This window comes from Colletotrichum fioriniae, assembly GCF_027942845.1.
Source record: "Colletotrichum fioriniae strain IMI 355084 chromosome Unknown scaffold_6, whole genome shotgun sequence".
In the NCBI taxonomy this organism is placed as follows: domain Eukaryota; kingdom Fungi; phylum Ascomycota; class Sordariomycetes; order Glomerellales; family Glomerellaceae; genus Colletotrichum; species Colletotrichum fioriniae.
The window spans coordinates 2,193,199-2,207,653 of NW_027076842.1; the positions used below are offsets into that span (position 1 = coordinate 2,193,199).

Here is a 14,455-nt window from a genome sequence, read left to right on the forward strand (position 1 = left end):
CATCAGCTAGATAACTCGCACTTCAGCTTTTAAACTCGTGTTTAGTTCCGCCTCCGCCGCCACAAGTTCGGCCGTTTGACCATGACACCAACGACACTTTGTCTCGAAGAGGCGAAGAAGGTAGGCTGGGCTGGGCTGGGTCGGCTAGCTGCCCGTCTGTCTAATGTCTAATGTCTATCGCCCGAAAATTTCGCTTGGCTGCGTCGATTGATCGTCTCGTTGACTGATTGGCGCAAGGGGTAGCGGGAACAATTTGGAGAAGGGGGTTGGACAGTGTTTGTGTTAACACAGAAGGGGGAAAGAAGAAACAATCTGTCACTTGAGACTTTAGTCCGAAAAAGAACTAGAAAATGAGACGAACCGTGATTGAGGCGAGACAAGTCAATCAACTCCTAACTGGCCTCCCGTCGGGCACGCACACTAAAAGCTGCTGTGCATACCTGCAGAGAACGTGTCTGCTGAGGTGTGTTAGCTAATCCATACCTACGAATAAGGCCTGGAATGACACCGAGCACAGTAAGGTTAAAACGTTTAGGCAAACTGTTTTGAAACTTGGGAAACGCACCTTAACAGCAATTAACTAAGCTGCCAGGTAAGCTTGAACTGCAAAGTTGTAACGTACTAAACACATAACTGGGCCGAGGGACCCAGAGCCACGCATGTCCCGGCACGACTCCGTAGGTATCAACTCTTGGGTCTTTTCCCACTTTCAACTCCTTGATCCAATGTGCCGGTCTCCAGTTTACCAAGATCCAGAAAGTCCAAGAGTCCAGCCAAGTTCTAGCCCATTCTTCCCATTCTTTTCTCAACTGTGAGTTGTGATGAGTTTTATTCGATTGTACTCCAGCACTCCAGTAATCATTTCCCCAGGTTACATTACAGCGAAAGAAAAAACCACAAAAAAAAGTCTTGTTTCTTCGTCGCGGACCAGTTGGTGACCAGGCGTCACGCCCTGCCAAGAAGCCCACTCCAGATTCCACCAGTCAAGCCTGTCAGGTGTCTCCGTATAACCTGTCCCGAGCCGCTGTTTCGTTTTTGCCAATGAACTATGGGACATTCCACAGGAGACCACGCGAGAAGTGGAAGGGGGGAGACGAGACGAACGCTTTCTCCCTCCCTTTCCCTCCAGCCGCATCCGAATTCCAAAATTCTAAATCCGAACTAACCGACGTCCCTTTTCGTTCCCGATTGGCAAGCTGAATATAGCTAACCATCACACACGTAGCCGCCAGCCGCCCAGCCGCCTTACTGCGTCAAACGTGCATTCTCAAATCTCAATCCTCAGCAGCGTTAGGTTGCTTACTGACTTTTGGGACCGGCCCCCTTGAACATGCCCCCCATATGTCCCCCCAACCCCTGAATCAGAACGAAAAGAGGACCAGCAAACGACTGGCTCCCATTCATCGCTGACAAGATCCTCGAAAATCTCGCAGCCCAACCTTGTTCTCCACAGTTTCCGTGGTATCTCTCTCCCAGTCTCCCTTCTTCAATCCATGATCCATGAATCCCTACCTACCTCACTGTGGACTTTCCCTGGTGGCCCGTGGGACGACATCACAGACTCTCACTCACAGAGACAGAGACTGAAAAAAAAAAAAAAATGAAAAAAAAAGGGGTGGCCTCTCACCCTCTCTGGAGGACCGGTGTCTAGACTTTCCGACTCGTGGTTCACTGGTCTCTCTGCCCGCCAGAATGTCGCAGAAATCCACCGTCCGCCCGGGACACAGAGTCTCACCGGCAACTCTCATCATCCAGCTGTCAGTCTCAATCACTCCCTCTCTCCCGCGGACCATGACCATGATCATGGACCGTGGTGGCCCGTGTTGGCCCGTGAGTTATGAACCCATAAACCCGTAAGATTCCCACTTTCCATGTGGACAATGCACAATCTCGGAGCGACTCCTCTTACATCTACCTCGCTTCTTTCTTGATTTGATCAAAGTTGTTTAATTATGTTTATCCCGTTTACCGGTTGCCCCCCCCTCTGAGCCTCTGCTTGTGTTCACCTGTTCTGCTCTGTTTATCGCGCGCAATTACTGCCTTGTTCCTAGTAATCTATCCATACCTATAACGGTCGAGGCTCAGCTTCGCTGGCAGTGGCCGCTGCACAGGTTTATACCTATCGTGTATAAAGGGATCCATTTTCTGTTGATTATGTTCAAATTGTCCCAGGGTCGTGCTTACCTATTCATCACCGGGGAAGAAAGCCGCGTCCAAAAGGGACAATCCTATTGTTTTCCCTCCCTCCAAGGCTCCACTGGAGACGGCGGGCCAAGTAGACGGTCAGACACGTTTTTTTTGTTTTTTTCATCAACGAGCATTCCAGCACCAAAGAACAATGGGCAGTGAGAATTTGAGAAGTGTAGAGTTTGGTCGCTGGTGAGACAAGGAATCACAGGAATGAACATGATAGAGAATGACTCGGGCACAGGCCGAGCCTCAATGGCATATCCACAGCCCACAGCCGTACGACGGTCCGCAGCCCGAGAGTGCGCGGCGTCCCCAGATGAAATCTTGATTGCAATCCCAATATCAAGCAACTCTCTGCGTACGGTATCCACGTAATGATTAGGTTCGCCTTTCCCGCCCACTCGCCCGTCCCGAAGGAAATAGCTTGTTTGTCTTGCACCGCCCACACTCGCGGGTCTTAGCAACAAGACATACACAGTAACTCGTTCTCCCCTTACGTCTGTGACCTGTCTTGTGTGATGCCTTGCCGCTACGCCGCACCATCTCTGAACTACAAGTTCAACATGCCAAGACAAAACATCTCAGACATTGGTTCGAATCTGAGAAACGTGAAACTGTCCAGTTTCCATAGTGCTTTTGCACTAGTTGTCGAAAGTCAGACACCTTGTTTTGGTATGCACGTGTGCCTCGTATGTGCGCATCCGCGAGAGAGAAAAAAGAGAAAGAGAGAGCGATGGATGTGTTGTGCTGCGCTGCCGCTGCTTGCGCAAAATGATTGCTCCCGTCTTGGCGAAAAGGGATCAAGCCCGCCAACGTAGGTAGGCGAGTTAGATGACGTACGTCATGTCGTGGCCGTTTGTTGTGTACTGCTACTCTACGGATGGGCTCGAATCCTCGATAACCAACAACTGCCTTGACCTTGCATCTTATGTCTCAATCTGTCAACTTTGGTCCGAGTTCCTGAAATGTCTCTGATCGGGCTACCTGAGCCGACGATAGATGATACGATTCAGTTTCCCTTGCTCGGCATCACCGCCATGCTTGACCCATACAATTTGACCAGGTGCGTTCGGTAAACAACCACGCCGTGTTTGCGTCGGCCTCTTGGTCAGGACAAGCTGACATGTTCGAGACCGTGGACGCTGTCTGAGGGGGGAGTAGAGGATAATCTCAACTCCGCAAGATGTGGTTGAGATGTTATCGTGTACTGTTCACCAGGTATCCCCCCATTACACGAGGACGCCCGCTAAGCCGTGTACTGAAATGCACCCGTCTCTATATCATGTTGTCTATGATTTGCTCGTGCAAACTCCTCACAGCATTCATGCGGCGGAGTCAATTGTCAGGTGCCACGACTGTACTAAGCGCAACCACACCAGCCAACCGCAGCTTGTTACGAGAACATCACATCGGACGGCTTGAAGCATCAGGGTGAAAGAACTTTGCTGGCAGAGAGGAGAGGTTTCTTCGTGAATCAAAGCCCGATGAGGGAGGAGCGGTTCTAGAGTATGACAGGAGCAGAGACGAGGAACGGGCGAGACTCATCTCACTCGCCCCCGAGTCTCGCTTTGTCACCCTTACTTGGGCTCATAGGCCCCTTTGCCCGTCCTCTAAGCAGTTCCCCGACTTCTCCTTCGCGGAAGCTGAATCACACCTACTATTACACCAGACTCCCCAAAAAAGTCTCTATGCGAAAGGCCGAACCTGTCACTCCCTCCATAATACAGTTTCCCAATGGTCATCGGTTGAATATTCCAGGTAAATTGAATACTGGGCGGGGAGTTATACACCCTCCCTTACTTCGCTCTCATTTTTGGAGTTTCTTTTGATACACGGTATTGTACACACGCCAAAGACCTCGTGGGTATCTTTTACACTTGATTTTGTTGGAGTCGTTCTTGGCAGATTTCTCTCTCTTTATGACTCGTTGATCTTGGCGAGGATCCTGGGTGAAGGTATTTGCGTTAGTTACCTTTTCATCTTTGGTAATACAAATTGAATAGCTTTCTAGCTGAAAGGTTTGTGTGGTGAAGGAATGTTGTAGACTTACTCGCTGTCACGGAAGAGGTGGTACTCCTCCTCACCGACCTTGACCGGGGAGCCGCCGAACTGCAACGCATACCGTCAGCACATCGGATCCAAACGTTTACATGTTCAACCTGATCGTCCATCCTGTCTTCACCCGCCCCCATCGTCCCATTACTCTAATTCCACTTCCGCCGACATAATGCGGGGCAACAAGTATCAAGTAAAGGAGTTCCGGGCCCTGCACATTCCCGACTCTGCACTGCCTTCACAGACTGGTCACAGAAGCAAGAAACCAGAGAAGCGGGGAAGATCGATGATTGGCGCCGTAGTTGATGTTGCCATCAGGGTCGGAAACGTACCTGGGGGATCAGGACACGGTCACCAGAGGCAACGCCCATGGGTAACCGCTTGCCATCTCTGTCGAGGGCACCGGGGCCGACGGCGAGAACCTTGGCCTCGTTGAGCTCCTTGACGGAGGACTCGGGCAGGAAGATGCCGCTGGCGGTCTTGGTCTCGGCCTTGACGCGCTGGACGAGGACGCGGTCGAGGAGGGGCGCGAGGGCGCGGATGGAGCGGAAGGAGGCAGACTACAATGCGTCTTGTCAGCAAAAGGGCTTCGTCAGATGCTGCATTGTTGTCAATGGCGGCAGACAATGCCAAGGGTCAATAACGGGGTGCCCGTCGTGCGGCCGACTTAAGGGGAAGGCTGCTATCGGGATTGCTGCGTCAAATTGCGGGTTGCCAACGTACCATTGTGACTGTTGAGATGGGATTGACGGCGAGAGCGGCAACTTTGGTCTGTTTGAAGGGATTGGGCGGATGACGATCGGTAAAGTACAGAATCGATACGGGGGGACGAACTTTAAGCCTTGAAGCTATTCCAAGAGCTTCCAGAATGTCAACAATTTTTTGGGCCGATCGGCCAAAGGATTTCCCGACAGCCCCACCGTGGTATACCCCTGGATATCGTCCGATTGGCTGCATATGCCGAGGAAGAAGGATGTACTTACCAATCGACCGTATCGCATTCGACGTATGGACACAGACCATCCGTGAACGAAGATGAGTTCCTACCTTGACATACCTACTTTAGAACGGGATACCCCTTGGCATCACTCGATCACGATCGGCTAGGTCGACATATTGAGTCTTTTCTGAATAGTATTATCTACCTATCTAATTCAATCGCTTGATCCAAGGCCGTGAGCGGAGCCGCAGCAGCATCTACAAAACCTCAAGACGGACTCCGATACCACCCAAGCTCCAATATCATCGCTGTATCCCCAATCACAAGGGGCTCATGTCATTCCAAATGTCTCCCACACCTTGTCCCATTCCAAAACCCCATCTACAACCGGTTAAACGCCTTTCGGACATGCAATTTGTGGTGACCGCGCCCGTGCAGTGACCCCTACTTCGGGGGCTGTGGTGGCTCAAGAGTGTGAATATGATCCTCTGCATGTACAACGCGGCCTGGCTCGGGTTGTTGACAAATAACTGTGTTGGCAACCCAGGGCTCATCGAGAATTTCTTGCATCGTCGCACGATCCTTCACCTTGATCTCCAGCATGCGACCAATGATGTGACGGCTCTCGCGAGGTAGCAGGCGCAAGATCCTCCAGGGACCTCTTATGACCTCTTTCTTATCTGCAGGTTGCTGGCCGTCGGCCTTGGTCGAAGCCTGCGTCGAGCTTCCCTCGCCGTCTTTGGGAACATTCTTCTGGTTCTCCTTTTGGTTATCCCCCTGGCTTTCTTTCGGCTCGTGCTTGTGAGTATGATGCTTTCCATCCTCGAAAATATCTCTCTGAGGAGTGTTGGAGAGGTCGTTGGCAGACTTGGATGGCATAATCAGCTTTTTGGGGTCGTGTCCTGGTGTTGGCTCGGCGGCGAAAAGCTTGAACGAGTTGTCTGTCATGCGAGGGACCTTCCACGGAAACCTGCGCAATGTCATACAGCAAAAGATAATTGCCAATGACCAAATATCGACCGCTTGGGGATCATATTTTCGTTCGTCGTAAACTTCAGGAGCCAAGTAAGGATCGGAGCCCACGATACCTATAATCAATTAGCCAATGTGTAGAAGCCAATTTGAATGAAAGGCTTACCTGAAGCGAGGACAATGTCACTCTCGAAAGGATACTTATAAACGTGGGCACTACCAAAGTCGATGATTTTCATAATCCCATGCTCACTGACCACGACGTTGTCAAGCTTCAAGTCCCGATGGGCAAGACCCATGCTGTGTAGATATGTCACACCGTTGAGGATCTGCAAGAAGCAGCAACCGACCTCCTCTCGTGTCATCTTGCCAGTCATGACACATGCGAAAAGGTCAAACGGAGCGTACTCCATGACCTCGTACCACTTGCCCTTCTCCTGCAGAATATCCAATGTCTCAATAACATTACCGTGGTGTAGAGTTGAGCCAACGCAAAATTCAGCCGTCAGCTTCTTGACGTACTCTTTCTCGGTTTCGTAAGAATGTCTTGGTCGGAATTCCTTCACGGCGAAAACGACACCATCATCGCTGCGCTTCATCAAACGTACAGATCCCCCAGCACCTGATCCAAGAACTCTGCCAAGCTTTCCGTATTTTGAAGTCAGTCCGTGATCGTCTCCGAAAGGAACATGTTGCGACCCTCTGGTAGGGGGCGTTTTGGTGCCCGATCGAACCGATGATGGGGAGGCTTCCCTCTTCATCTTGTGATGTCCGCCGACCTTGAAGAACCTCTTCAGGTCGGCAAAGGAGCCTTGTCTGCTCGTGATGCTAGCCGAGTCATCGTGAGGGACCTGCAGCTCGTCGCCATGTCCCTTCATGCCCAAGAGCCCGGAGTGTCGTTTGTCGCTTGCTCGGCCCAGACTTGAAGTAGAACCAGATGGCGACGACCCGTGCTTGTTCTTCCGGCGCGAGAAGACAAATCTTGAATCGATCTGGCCCCGCTGAGGGGCCGGAGCCGGTGGTTGACGTTTGTGAGCCGCATAAGGGTCGTTGGCATCTCCGCCTGGCGTCATCGGCTTAGAGTAGTACAATGAGGCCCGAGATGGACTAGATTCTCGCGAAACCGGCACTGATCCTCCAGGGCCAACAGAAAACATTCCCCTCCTATGCGACCTCGTGTCGTGTGATTGGTCTTCTGCCGAAGCTGATCGTTGAGGTACCTCCTCCGTCGACTTGCCTCTGACGGGTAACTCTTTCCTAGTCGATGATGGTGGTGAGTCCTGGGAGGACGAAGCCTGCGGAGTGATGACATGGGGGTCGCTCGTGGATGACTTGCGATCGTCATTTTGATCTCTACTCTTCCTGGCTGTCGGGTCTGAGGGATCGGTCCCCGCCGGGGTCAGGGGAGGTGACTGCATCGGATGCGCCGGACCAAACCGCGGCGATTTCGGTCCGCTGGAGTTCGGGGTTGGCAGTCGACTGTTGTCGGATTCCTCCTCTCGTGAGCCAACCTATAGGTGCCGGTAGTTAGTGAGAAGCAAGTTGTGCAGGCTGGTGCGTGCAATGCAATGGCCGAGTGATGTTGTCATGACAGGTTGGGGGGTAAGTGGGATGAGCTTGAGACTGATCATTAGAGGTTCCGACGAAGAGCTTCATCGAGAAGAAGCCTCAGATGATTATAGCGAAGACGAGGTGAGATGTTTGGGGAAGACAAGTCTGACCGTCGAGGCAGTGTTGGATGGGTGGAGGGGTAGGTATGAGACTTTGAAACACAACGCATCAGGGCGGACGCCCAAGCCAACAAGAAACAACTTCAAGAAGCTCCGAGACCACGCATAAACTGAAGAGTTATGACGGAACAGACTACTTACGCGTGATGCAGGTAGTGAGTATGGTTCGAAGCCAAAGACGTTCATCCGGCGCTGCTGCAACGGTGCACCTTGGAGGGACTTGGAGAGAGCTCTAATCTGATCGGGCGTGACTTCGGCCAAGGTCTCTTCGCCGTCTCCGGTAGCGGCGTCGGTGGGAGAAAGAGTCTCGGTAGGTGATGTCGTGGTGACGGTTGGCGTTATCTCTTCGACGGAAGAAGCGAAGCGGACGGCGGGAGCATCTTGAGGGGGCATCTTGTCGTCTTTGTGGATATTTGGATTATCTGGAGGATTGTGGGTGATTTCTAGGCATTGCGCATAGCGGTCAGCACAAGGGGATCTGCGTTGAGGATAAGATGCAGGCTTGGGGCATGAGCGTATGTGTGAGGGTGAGCGTGGACGTGGGACATTGGGCGAGTGAGTGTTTGTTTGACTGTGACATGCGCAACAGACGAACCGAGGGCGGGGTTGCGCGCGCCGGAACAGACGGAAGGATATGGCGTTTGTACCTGGGACTTTGACGTCCTCTTTCTGAGGATCGCGGGCCGGAGACGGGGTAGCCATGGGCTTAGCTGGAGCTGCGGACAGTGACTATTTGTCGTCTGCAGCTTCTCTGGAGTCGAAAAAGGACGATGATGACAGCAGATGGCGGGGAAGAGGAGCGAGAGGAAAGAAAACCAAGACCAAACGACGACAACACGAAGGGCCGGGCTTGGGAAAGAGAAAAGTACGGATACCCAGGACTAGGTGGATGAGTGAGGTGTGGATGCCAATTGCGGATGGTGGGGCACTTTGAGATGCACTAAGACTAAGAGTCAATGGAAGTACCTAATCATTGCGTACCTGATGGGAAGGTACTGGTAGAATGCACGGCATGGGTACAGACTACGGAGTAGACGTTACAAAAAATCGAAGGTCCTTGCCGGAGGATCTCTCCCTGTACTGTGATTTGACACATATTGTTCAATAACGTTGTCACATGCTCTAGGGTTCTCATCTCACGTCTTTTTCTCTATTGATTTGGCACAAGACTTGGATGAACAGGCAAAGAATGAGATCACCTGAAGAGATCTTGCCGGTATGTAGATACCGGGACCCGAGGGGAAAATATCAAAGTGACAGCCCGAACCCGGTGCAAATACGTGTCGCGAAATCTCGAGTGCGCTGTTCACGGGTCCGTCTGACCTCCCGTAACCCGTGCCGAGCAAGGTACTGTAATATGGAAGGTATTGTACGTAGTATACCAAGGTAGGAGGGTCAGCAAGTACACGATACTTCTGCTAAGTGAGTGAGCTTGAAAAGGATGCAATCTGAATGGTCAACTAGATCGTTATCCATTCCTTATCGGGGAAGCGGCGGACTGGATAAGACACGGTGACATGGCACTGGAGCACCAGGGCCGCCGAAAGGGGAGCCGAGAAAAGGGAAGGGGGGCGCTACTGGGCTGGAGACTGGAAGTGTTTTTTTTTTTTTTTTTACGGCTTGGAGCCTTGGAGACGGCTTGGGAACGGGAGAAATACTTGGCAGTACCCCCAAAAATCATGGATGCATTGCGCGTATCTGCATCAGGAACCCGGCCCAAGGAGAGAAGGCCCTTGCCTGCCCTGCCCGCATAGCAGCTCCTGCCTGTCCCTGTGGTGATCGGAATATTATATTTTTTCTACCTCATGACCAGCCGGTTCTAGTGTTCTGAACTTGTCCGTCGGTCATCGGCTTTTTCCAAGATCCCTCTCGAAAGTGCCTTCACCTCAGACCCCCCGTCTTCAAAGTGCTCCTAATTTGCGCCGGGGGGTTTCTCGGCTTCGCATCCGTGACACATGCGACAGCTGTGAGGCGTTATTATTCGGCGGCTCGGCGGTACCTTTTGGTAACATTTTAATCGTTTTTACGAACCTCGCAGCACACCAACGAAGACTCATCCATGGATGTTGATGGTTTTTTGCCTGCTTCGGCCGCGGCCCGATCTCCACAAGGCCGATGACTCTTTCAATTTCTCGCGCCTCTTGAAAATCTTTTCTTTTGGTTCAGGCTCTTCATTCCGCCGACGGTAACCAGGGCATACCCGTCCACAGGGTCAACGAACGCCAATGCGCGCCAGATTATTCGACAATGCACCTCTTGTCTAGACCGGGACGAACGAGTCAAGCCCGCCAGGAAACAAAAGCACACCAATCCCAAGTCGTCTTCGCCCTCCTTCAGGCTTCAACAAACGAACAATAAATTACCTACCTATTACCTCTGGGAAGGTTGAATGCATATCCGACGGCCCACCAAACGAGAACCTCGTCACTCACCGGCTGACACGAGCCGTGAGGTCCAGCTCTCTGTCAGCTTCCGGCAAGCAAGAGTTAAGACGGTGGTTAGGATGGAGTGATGGACTGGAACAGACGGAGCTTTGCTCTCCATCTTCCCCAGCTGCCCGCTAGCCCGAGACAGACTTTCAGAGCACATGCCGAGACGTACCTTAACTGGCCTGCCTTCGTCCCGCCCTTCCGCCCTACGAACACCGCCGCATCTCCGGTCCCAGACAGACGAGCCCAGCTGTTCCAGCACAGTGGCGTGGTTGCTGATGTGTTGCACCTGCAGCATGAAAACGGCTACTGTTCCGTCACATCACCGGCTTCGAATCGGTCCCACACTGACGAGGCTTGGAGGCGTTCTTGCAGATGACAGGCTGCTGCTGATGGAACCCTCTATCCAGGCACGCTGCAAACGAGGACCGCCTTCCAGGGCCTTCCAGGGGCACCAGGTGGGCAAATCTCCATCGGCATTACCCTGGCATTGTCTAGATCTGAGCCTGCATTTCGTCGCAACCAGCGGGCCTCCGCCGACGGAACTGAAGCACCCGCTACCTGGACCCGTTACCCAATCTTGCACAGCAAGTACCTTCTTGCGCAAGCTTCTTGTAGGAAGCTTCGCATCATAAGACATGGAAGGAACTGTCTACAACACGCTTCACCAACGACGAGGAGGAAGACGTGTAAGCTTCCAGTCTCAAGAGTTTTGTCGATCTCGATTGCGAAACTTCGGGTGACTTTGAGCCCTCTCTTCTCCACTGATGTGCTGGCTTTGCCGCTTGCATGTCTGTTCTAGACCGCTGATCGCGCATCTGACTTTGGAACGACCTTGTCAATTATCCCCCAATCCTGTGGTTCACAACTGCACAATGAGGCTTTCCCCTCACACCATCCCAATTCGACATACAGAGTTCTGGCGGGTCATGATCCAATCCGCTCTGCGTCTTACTCAAGCAGGCGTGCGATCGATCATTGGCATTTTGTCATAATCTTTTGTTTCTACGTCGATTCTTCCCTTCCGAATTCTTGGATAACGGCCAGACAGCTAGTCGTTTCGGTCCCCCACGGACGGATGTCGTTACACGTACTACCGTGCGCAAGAAGAAGCGTGAGAACGGACTTCGCCTCAAAACGAGACATATGTTCAACGTCACTGCTCAGTTGGGACTTCTGGGGCGCATGAAGCATCCCTTCAGGCGTGCCATGTTCCGACCACGCGGCGCTAGTGTATGAACGTTTTTTTTGTCGCCGTGCTCTGCCTTTGCTTGGCGGTTGAGATTCTCATCGTACAGTACCTCCTGTCTGCTATTCTAACCTTGCCTCGCCTCGATCCTCCAATAATTGTACATGGGCACGCTCTTCGTCGTTTGAGATGGTATACAAGTGGATGCTTTCTTTCCGCGCCTGACTCCGTTTTTGGTATACGTGGTTGAAAATAAACTGTTGCAGGACACGTGCTCTATGGCACGACGTTGATACCAATGGACTTGCACTGGTAGATGACGGAGCGGCAGATGGCCTCAAGGCTGAGACCCGATAGACGCATTTCGGTCTGCTTGATCTTGGCGATCTCGTAGACGTGCTTCAAGCTGACAGTTCCGACCGTCTCCTTTCCGGGGTTCGTTGCGCCCTTCCGCTTGCCCTTCTTGCCGACCGGCACCTCGGCGGCGTTGAGGAGAAGCCAAGATGTATGAGGTGTGCGAATGTCAAAGTGGAATGATCGGTCGCCTCGGACAGTAACTCGACAAGGCATCGGCGTGCCGGTGATGATGTGTGCTGTTCTTGCATTGAACTCCTATCGATTGAGCAAAGACACGTTAGCATTGATCTCAACCATGGCATAACCGCCCCCTTAAAAGCACAGATGTTGGGCAGAGAGTGGCATGTGTTGCTTCATCAGAGTCCCAAGGGCAAGTCTCACCTTGCAAAAATCCATCGACTTGACACCCTTGCTACCCAGCGCAGGACCAACTGGGGGACTCGGGCTGGCCTGCCCGGCGCCCACGATGAGCTTCACGACCTGGTCGGCAATCGTCGCTCCTCTCTTGGACATGGTGGCGGATATACAGACGAGTCTGCTCGTTGGGAAAAGGAAGTGACGGGTGGGTGGTGATGGGCAGGTATATTGCGCCGCGCTACAGACAACCAAGCTTCAATCGATCAGATGCTGCTGCACCTTTTCGGAGGTGGAAAATTTAGGAGCCTTGAAGCACCAGCCACGCGCCAAAGGTCCAAGCGACCGGGATGCTCGGGGGAGCGCAGGATCCACCCTGGTCGCATTAGCCACAGTTTCACCGTCATTGGGTCGTGGGATGACCCCTCGGCCCCTCCGCTGGTTCTTGTTTGGGGCGGTCAACTCAACTTCTTCTCAACTCGGCTTTCCTCTTAAGAACACCACCAAGAAGCTTGTTTTTCCTGTTACCCGTGTATAGACCTGCTGCATTTTACCGCCATCGACGACCACCCTATATACCCCTCCCATCTCCATCCGTCGTCACCCGTTCACGCGTCCTGCTGTCAACATGTTCAAGTGGGCGCAACAAAAGTAATTAGTGTTTGCTGTTCTTCAATGTTGCGTCAGCCAAGGCTAACCTTTTGATTCTGCCAGGCTCGCCGATGTGGCAGGTACCCAAGAGCCTATCTACGGCCCAACAGCTATCAGATCTGTTGCCGAAGAGGCCAAGACGACCACCCACACGGAGACCACCAAGGATGACTTGAAATGGATTGCGGCCGACTCGACCTCTGTTGAGACGCAGAGCTTCTACCTGATGGGCGACAACGGACACCTTGGGCTGGCCCAAATCATCTACAGCAACGTTGGGTATGTGAAAGCTACAGTACCTTTCACATCTGTCTCTTGATGCTGACCCCATGTTCTAACAGTGGCATCCGCACAACATGCCAGTTCAACGCCAAGATCTTCTACCCCAACAAGTCGAAGCCGACGCTCTGGGAGACCACACAGCTCAGCCACTACGAGGTGAGCGAGGACAGGATGTCCTTTTACGCCGATGACTGCGCCGTCGAGCTGTCCGAGGACGGCACCTACTACACGATCAAGAGCATGAACTCGGAGAACGCCATTGTCAACCTCAAGGTCACCCGCATGTCACCCGGCTTCCACGCCGGCAAGACGGGCAAGACACTGTTCGGGACCGACATGTCGAAGCCGTGGGGCACCATGCGCCACGCCTTCTGGCCGCGCTGCATCACCGAGGGCACCATCACCACCAAGGACGGCGCCGTTGACTTCAAGGGCCGGGCCTTTTACGTGTACGCGCTGCAGGGCATGAAGCCTCACCACGCGGCGGCAAAGTGGAACTTTGTCGACTTCCAGGGCCCCAATTACTCGGCCGTCATGATGGAGTACACCACCCCTCCTTCGTACGGCTCGACTACCGTCAGCGTCGGCGGTATCGCCAAGGACGGTGAGATGATTTACGGCGGCGTCACCCAGACGGCTAAGCACAGCAAGGCGAAGAACGATTCCGTCAACGAGTGGCCTGAGCCCGAGGAGATCAAGTTCACTTGGTCCGGCACCGACAAGGATGGTAAGGCTGTGGAGGGTGTCATTGAGGGCTCGTTGGGCGAGAGGCTGGACAGAGTTGACGTACTGGCCGAGGTTCCCGGCTTCGTCAAGAAGATAGTAGCTGGCACGGCCGGCACCAAGCCATACATCTACCAGGTAAGCTACCTTACCGAGTCCCCAGTAGCTCCAAGAACCAAGCTAATAACGATCACAGTACTGCCCGACAGAGAAGAAGCTCACCTTGAAGCTCAAGATTGGAGACAAAGAAATCTCCGAAGAGGGTCTCTGCTTCAGCGAGGCGACCTTCATCTCCGAATAGACGTATGGACAATGAAACGACGGCGATGAAATTCTTGGGTAGTTGTTGCCGGTCTGGTTAGGCGTTCAGATGGGGGCTATGGTCACTCGTTGAATTGGGTACGCATACTTGTTCTATAAAGCTGTTCTAATACAAATACACACTTTCAACATTCTGAATACGTTGTGCGAGTTTCTGGTCATTGGAAATCGTGTGCTTTCGCCTCGTGCTTCACGCCTGACCTATTGTGCGCAGGCAGCATAGCTCCTCTGCTTCAGCTCTCAGCTACCCAAAAGCTGGGGC

At 52.8% G+C, this 14,455-nt stretch overlaps 4 protein-coding genes across 4 annotated transcripts; 1 reads left to right on the plus strand and 3 right to left on the minus strand.

Moving 5' to 3' along the window:
• Window positions 1-4,107: 4,107 nt before the first annotated feature.
• On the minus strand, window positions 4,108-4,971 carry NPR1_1 (Nitrogen permease reactivator protein; the record flags this gene model as incomplete). The annotated part of the gene is made up of 4 exons (XM_053198552.1): window positions 4,108-4,135; window positions 4,241-4,299; window positions 4,578-4,805; window positions 4,969-4,971. 4 exons carry the CDS (start codon window positions 4,969-4,971, stop codon window positions 4,108-4,110), a joined length of 318 nt encoding a protein of 105 aa, XP_053043973.1.
• A 658-nt stretch (window positions 4,972-5,629) lies between these two features.
• Window positions 5,630-8,280, minus strand: NPR1_2 (Nitrogen permease reactivator protein; the record flags this gene model as incomplete). Its single annotated transcript, XM_053198551.2, has 3 exons — window positions 5,630-6,273; window positions 6,324-7,668; window positions 8,029-8,280. 3 exons carry the CDS (start codon window positions 8,278-8,280, stop codon window positions 5,630-5,632), a joined length of 2,241 nt encoding a protein of 746 aa, XP_053043972.1.
• Window positions 8,281-11,781: 3,501 nt separating this feature from the next.
• Window positions 11,782-12,375, minus strand: MRPL19 (mitochondrial 54S ribosomal protein uL11m; the record flags this gene model as incomplete). The annotated part of the gene is made up of 2 exons (XM_053198550.1): window positions 11,782-12,117; window positions 12,244-12,375. 2 exons carry the CDS (start codon window positions 12,373-12,375, stop codon window positions 11,782-11,784), a joined length of 468 nt encoding a protein of 155 aa, XP_053043971.1.
• Window positions 12,376-12,844: 469 nt separating this feature from the next.
• Window positions 12,845-14,173, plus strand: SVF1 (putative cell survival pathways protein; the record flags this gene model as incomplete). The annotated part of the gene is made up of 4 exons (XM_053198549.2): window positions 12,845-12,867; window positions 12,931-13,146; window positions 13,209-14,010; window positions 14,069-14,173. The coding sequence occupies 4 exons, from the start codon at window positions 12,845-12,847 to the stop codon at window positions 14,171-14,173; spliced, it is 1,146 nt and encodes a 381-aa protein (XP_053043970.2).
• Between the last annotated feature and the right edge of the window lie 282 nt (window positions 14,174-14,455).